A 7,311-nucleotide genomic window follows, 5' to 3' on the forward strand; every position below is an offset into this window, starting at 1 on the left:
ACACACAGCATAGTGGTTTGTGTGTGTTATGCGGTTTATTTTCATAGAATAAAAATGGATAGATAGATTGTTTCAATAAGATCATTTCTTTGACATTTGTAGAGGATACAGTAACAGTCATAACACGAGAGGGGGTTACTCTGCTCTCTCTCTCTCTCCATTCACAAGATTGGGGGAGGGTGACAGAGAGAGAGCTAATAAGTGCTACTGTCATCCATCTCTTTCAAACCAGCAGAGAGCCTGCGGAATGACGTGTCTACGTCACCTACCCAGTCAGGTGACGTCATTCACGGTGGGTGGGTGGGGAGTGTGTGTGTGTGAGAGAGAGAGAGAGAGAGAGAGAGGGGGGACAGAGAGAGAGGGAGAGCGAGGAGGGAAAGAGGAGAGGGGGACACGAACAGAATTCCTCAACCAGTCTAGAGGCAGGATGTGAGGAGATGAGACGCGCACGCACATACATGCACACTCACAGGACAACGCACGCACATACATGCACACTCACAGGACACAACAAATCGGCTCTGTGCGCTGAGGAAGAAGCTGGAATAATCATTATAAACGGCAACAACAGACTGTTGGGGGAAAAGGGGGAATATTTTTCTTTCTTTCTTTCTCCCGGGGGGAACAAAAACAAGAAACGCGCGATCTGTCCGGCGGAGAAGGGGAGAACAGCGCCACCATCATGTCTTCCACGCAGGTGTCGTCGTCGCGGCGTCAGTCTTGTTATCTGTGCGACCTGCCCCGCATGCCGTGGGCCATGATCTGGGACTTCAGCGAGGCTGTGTGCCGCGGCTGTGTCAACTACGAGGGAGCCGACCGCATCGAGTTCGTCATCGAGACCGCCCGGCATCTGAAGCGAGCTCACGGCCACCAGGACGCTGGCAGGTCCGGTCCCGGTGGACCGCAGCAGCACCAGACATCTGCAGCCAAGAGCCACGCGCCGGGAGGGATGTTACCAGGGAAAGAGCCGCCGGCAGCGGTCGGACAGCTCAACCACGTGGACGGACCGGGGAAACAGCCTCAGCCTGGCTTGGACCGGTATTCAATCGGTTCCGACGGCAGAGGGAGGTTCGATTATTCACTCGGCCCGCACGGCAGCACCAGACTACCCAATGGCTTCTCCAAATCAGACGACGGCCCACCGGAACTGAACCGACAGAGTCCAAACTCGCGGAGCAGAAGTCACGGGCTTGTAGCGGTGCCGGGTCAGCTGAACGTTCCGCCTAACCTGCTGCCGCAGACGCTGCTGAACGGACCGGTCACGGCAGCGGGGATGGCGGCCCCGCATGGCATTTCGAGCCGGGTGGCTCCACAGAGCTCCATGGTCGGGGCGGGCGGCACCTCTCTCTCCATGGCCGCACAGGGACTGTCGGAACCGGGAGGGAAGCGACCAGGCTCGGTGTCCAGCACCGACCAGGATCGGGAGCTGAAGGAGAAGCAGCGGAACGCCGAGGTGCTGTCAGAGCTGAGCGAGAGCCTCCGGAACCGGCAGGAGGAATGGACGAGCCGGCCCAAGGCGGTGAGAGACACGCTGGTCACTCTGTCCAACTGCGCCCCGTTCGACGTGCGCTTCAAGAAGGACCACGGCCTGGTCGGTAGGGTGTTCGCCTTTGACGCGGTATCCAAACCGGGCCTGGACTACGAGCTGAAGATCTTCATCGAGTACCCGAGCGGCTCCGGTACCGTTTTCTCCAGCGCATCGGGGGTCGCCAAGCAGATGTACCAGGACTGCATGAAGGACTTCGGCCGAGGTTTGTCTTCTGGGTTTAAGTATTTGGAGTATGAGAAGAAGCATGGCTCCGGGGACTGGAGGCTGCTGGGGGATCTTCTCCCCGAGGCCCTGCGTTTTTTTAAGGAGGGTCTAGGAGGGGACATGCTGCCGCAGCCGCACATAGACGGCAGCTGTCCCCTGCTGCCCACCTCCCTGGTGATGCCCGGCGCTCGCTCCCTGGCCGCCGGTGGCAGTGGCAGCAGCAGCAACAACCCGAGGACCGGCGGGAGGAAGCGCAAAGCCTCCCCGGAGCCAGACTCCGCCGACGGCGGTCTGAAGGCGACCGAGGACCACCAGCAGAGGACGCAGTGGATGAACAGCCAGTCCTCTCATGGGGGAGGGGGAGGGGGAGGGGTACCCCAGCCTCCTCTCGGTCCGGGACATCCCGGCGTCCACACGCCGCCCGAATCCTCTGCGCAGCCCCCGCAGAACGGACAGTCGCCGATGGCCGCGCTCATGTCGGCGGCGGACACGCTGGGTCCGAACGCGCACTCGCCGAAGCAGGACAGGGACTCGGTTCACTCCACCACGTCGTCCTCCAGACACAACAGCAGCAGCCCTGTGTCGCCGGCCTCCGTGTCCGGCCAGCGGCGCCTCTCCTCTCGCAACGGGGACCTCGGCGCGCCGTCCCAGTCGGGCGGCGGCGGCGGGAGCGCGCACTCCGGCATGGACCACCAGACCCAAAACATTCCCGACTCTCCCACCATGGCCAACAACGGGCCTCTGTGCTGCACCATTTGTCACGAACGGCTGGAGGACACACATTTTGTCCAGTGCCCCTCTGTCCCCAACCACAAGTTCTGCTTCCCTTGTTCCCGGGAGAGCATCAAGGCACAGGGAGCCACCGGAGAGGTGTACTGCCCCAGCGGGGAGAAATGCCCGTTAGTTGGCTCCAACGTGCCTTGGGCCTTCATGCAGGGAGAGATAGCGACCATTCTGGCAGGAGATGTGAAGGTAAAAAAGGAAAGAGACCCCTGATCACGAAACAAACTTTAATATTAGAAATAAAACTCTTGGTATCCAGTTAGTAGAACACATTGATTGAAAAGATGGGGTCGCACACAAGAAACGGCTCCTTTGCTGAATATTTATTTATTCCCATAACAGTCTGTTTTTTTTTCATTTGATTGAATTGATTTATTCCCATAATACAGAGAGATTGTCAAACTTTTTAGTTTCAAGGATCCTCAATTTTGATACGATTTATTGTATTTTCTGGGACCCCAGTTTGAGAACATTTTTTATTGTTGGACATGATTTTGGTCCCATATGGTCTGTCATTTGGTCCAGAATTCCTTTGATGTCTATGTACTTGTAGGTATAGAGATCGTGACAGTGAAACTGGTCAAAACAGACTTTTATACGTTCTCTAGGTGTGTTTACTTGTACTTGTAATGATGGTGAAGACTAACTATCAGTCATTTAGCTGGGGGCCCCCCTGGAACCCCATTAAGGTCCCCTGGGTGTCCCTGGACTCCACTTTGAGAACCACTGCCTTAATAGATGGAATGAAGAATATTGAATACTCATTCAAGTTGCATGATAGACAGAATGTTAGTTTTCTTATGGGTGATGTGATTATAGTTATAAATGGTGAATTTATATAGCGCTTTTATCCAAAGCGCTTTACATAGATTGCGCTTTACATTCACCCATTCACACACACATTCACACACCGATGGCGGAGGAAAACATGCAAGGCACCAACCTGCTCATCGGGAGCAATTAGGGGTTCAGCGTCTTGCTCAAGGACACTTCGACACTAACTCTGAAGGAGCCCGGGATCGAACTGGGAACCTCACGGTTCCCATCCGGCCGCTCTACCCCTCATCTGCAATTTTTGAAAAATCGTGACAATTTGTGCAAATCTTTGAATAGAGCCTATATTTTTTAAAGCGAACATTTGTAAACTATTTTGTTCCAGGGACGCCCCCAGCAGCAAAGATTTGAGTTACAACTGTTCGCTTTAAAAAATATATACTCACACAACTTTTCACGATTTTTCAAAAATAGCAGATCTACAAGCTCATATAGCGCGGCACTCAGAGATGTGTTGCCCGGATTGAATGAAGTTAAAGAGGTAGAACCCACACATCGTCTTCAAGGCAAAGGATCGCGTTATTGAGTAGACAACGTTTCGAGGTCTGCACTTACTACATACTGACCTGATACCAACGTCTACTCAATAAAGCCATCCTTTGCCTTGAAAACGATGCGTGTGTTCTACCTCCTTTAAATATTTGTTTCTTTGGCCTAGCACCCACTGTCGATGTTCGTGTAATTAGGTACGCTTTGATGTGATCGTAGACAAAATGTTCCCAGGATTTTATTTTCACATCAGTCGATCAGTAAAGATTAGATTAGTGTCAGTATTCCTTATGATAAGGTGGACGAAATACTCAAGCTCAGTACTTGAGTCAAAGTATAGATACTCCTGGTCAAATAAAACTGAAGTGAAAGTTGCTCAGTTCAGTACTTGATTGGTCGTAATATTGTGATATGGCATAAGGTCTTGTCTTTTCCTATTTTACTTCACAAATAGTGAGCTCACAGCTAATTTCCACGATTTTATTTTTTTGGGAGAGAATCGTTTTTATATTGTTAATATCTATCTATTGATTTAATCATGTAAGCATTTGGTCAAAAATATTGCAATTTTGTCCAATATCGCCCAGCCTTACTCTATTGCCCGTGTTGATAATTATCTATGAATGGCTGAATGCCTGAGGTTCATATAGCCTACAAAAGGTTTATTTGTTTGTTTATTTATTTATATTATTTATTTATTTATATTATTTTAGTTAATCTTTCTGTCAAGACTATGAATACTCCATGTCAGAATGAATGACTAAATACTTGTATGTTGAAACATACAGTATTGTACCTCGTTAATAATGGAATACTTAGATGATCTAATCTTTACTGATGTGAAAATATGCTGAGAACATCTGCCATAATGACATCACCCATAAGAAAAATAACTATTCTCTTTGGTTAAAACAAAAAGAAAGGATAGAGCTCTATATTCTGAAAGTGATTCATTGCTATAGTAAGAGTGTTTGTTCAGTAACAGGAGACTCCCCGACTCTTCAGTAAACATAAAATACATATTCAGGTGGGACAACGATTTCATCCATCAGGAGAGCATTTATCAGCATCAATTTTCTAGTCTTCCAATTCTGTCTGCAAATGTTTTGTAATCATCCCTTCCAATTTCACTTACAGCACCTTTTAAAATTAACATTCTATTATGGGAATAAAATAAGTACAATACAATAAAGAAATAATTTAATTCTTTTCAATAAATGAGGAACAAAACTCTTGTGTTTGACACCTCCTTACCCTTCCAAAATAGAGAGAGAGAGAGAGAGAGAGGGACATAAATTAGTCTGGAAAATATATAAATATTAAATATACATGTGAATATTTCAGCAACTGACAACTTGTGGATGTATGAAAAGAAAAGAAAAACAAAACAAAAAAAAAACAGACATGGTTGTCTGAATCCTTCCGTCGGTGAAGGAAGTTCCAGTAACGCTATGTGACGTCACCTCGTTTTCGGCACGAGGATGCTGGTTGTTGTCATGACGATGTCATGTTGTTGTGTTTTGACTGACTGACTGATGACAGGTAGTGACACAGGATATAGAGGGAGTGAGTAGGGGTTGGGATCTAGAACCGGAGGATCCGGATCCAACTTTGAGGAACCGGAATCGGTTCAGTCACATTTGGAACCGTTTCCAGAAGCGTTTTTTAATCACACCGTCAGAGCTGGTTATGTGGACCTCACGTCTGCTATACAATTACAATACCAGGGGTTCTCAAACTTTTTAATTTCAATGACCACCATAACTCTTGAGTTACAGACCTTTAACCCATTAAGACCGGGAACTTCATTTTAAGATTTCTTTGGCTATTCAAAAATGGCAGATACACAAGCTCATCTTAGGGAGGGACTATAGTGGAGAAGAGCTTCTAGATCTGTGAGCTTGTAGATCTTCTGCTGCTTTTTTTTATCGTGAAAATGTGTGCAAATCTTCGTTTTCTGAAAAACTTATGTTGCTATAATATCAGTGGTTCTCAAACCTTTCCATGTCAAGGACCCCATAAATGATATGTATTTGGCCGCCGACCCCCATCTCAAAATATGTTGTCCCCCCCACCCCCCCCCCAGAAGTAAATATTTGAGTAAAAAATGTTTTCTTGAAAATACATATATTCAAAGATTTGCAAAAACAAGCTCGTAGCGCGGCTATGAGCTTGTATCTCTGCTGTTTTTCATGGCCCCCCCCAGAAGCAGAGATTTGAGTTAAAAATGCTGTTTGAAAAAAAAAGAAAAATCAAAGATTTGCACAAATGTTCACGATTTTTCAAAACAAATAGCAGATCTACAAGCTCGTAGCACGGCTATGAGCTTGTATATCTGCTATTTTTGATAGCCCCTCCCCAGAAGCAGAGATTTGAGATAAAAAATGTGTTTTAAAAAAAAGAAAAAATCTAATATTTGCACAAATGTTCAAGATTTTTCAAAAATTAAAAAAGGAACCGGAATGGTTAAAATCCTCCCAACCCTAGGAGTGAGAGAGAAGCTGTGTTTCGTCAAATGAAAATATACATCATGTCCAAACCATTTCAGCTGTTTATTTTGTGTTCTTTTTTTTAAGAACACATTAAGGAAATGTATTTGATCAGATTTTGTGAATAATTTCAATAACTTAAATTTTTTCATTTTTATTTTATATTTTCTACGAAGAAGGTTGTTTTTTATTTTATTTAACAAAAATAATCTGTGAATTGGTCCCAGTCATCAGACATTGAGCCGTTTAACCCATTAAGACCTGAGGCCCATTCTACAAAATTCCTTCTAAATCAGTAGTTCTCAAACCTTTTCGTTCCAAGGACATGTATTTGGCTGCGGACCCCCCCCCCCCCAATCTGAAAATGTTTTGTGCCAGTGACCCCCCCCCCCCCCCCCCCAGAAGAGAAGATTTGTGTTATAAAAATTCTAAATGATTCAACATTTTTCAAACGCTTTCAAGATTTTAATTTTTTTTCTCACAGAAATAGCAGATGTACAAGCTCGCAGCGTGGCACAAAGTGATGCGCTGTGAGCTAGCAGATAATTATCTGCTATTTTTTGAGAACCACTGTTCTAAACCACTCTTCTAAAGAGTTCTCTGAAAAACATATGATGCTATAGATATACATACAGTATGTAGCTCAAATCTAAAATGATGCGGTTTTAATGGGTTAAACCACTTTACTCTTTATCCACTGCACTTAGTTGCCCGGAGTCCCCAATGGCTCTATACTAGGCCCCCTCCTGTTTTCCCTCTGCACCAGGGGTTCTCAAACTATTTTTTTTAGGACCCATTTTTATGGGGGACATTTTTGTTTGGCGACCCCACACTTGACTTGTAGTGCAATTTAGATAAAGCATATTTAATGATAAAGCATACTTTATGTGTATATGGAAATGGGAATTCCGCGACAGGGATGGTTTACCGGGCTATACATTGGTAGCCTAGAATCCTGCTGAT

General features: G+C 46.1%; 2 protein-coding genes across 2 annotated transcripts in view; both read left to right on the forward strand.

Moving 5' to 3' along the window:
- Positions 1 to 7,311, forward strand: part of kiaa0586 (KIAA0586 ortholog) — a 65,912-nt gene that overhangs the window by 15,750 nt on the left and 42,851 nt on the right. The window lies entirely within an intron of this gene.
- Positions 683 to 2,749, forward strand: irf2bpl (interferon regulatory factor 2 binding protein-like; the record flags this gene model as incomplete). Its single annotated transcript, XM_084044951.1, has 1 exon — positions 683 to 2,749. The coding sequence occupies one exon, from the start codon at positions 683 to 685 to the stop codon at positions 2,747 to 2,749; it is 2,067 nt and encodes a 688-aa protein (XP_083901077.1).

This window comes from Gymnoscopelus microlampas (assembly GCF_963454915.1).
Source record: "Gymnoscopelus microlampas genome assembly, chromosome: 20".
In the NCBI taxonomy this organism is placed as follows: Eukaryota; Metazoa; Chordata; class Actinopteri; order Myctophiformes; family Myctophidae; genus Gymnoscopelus; species Gymnoscopelus microlampas.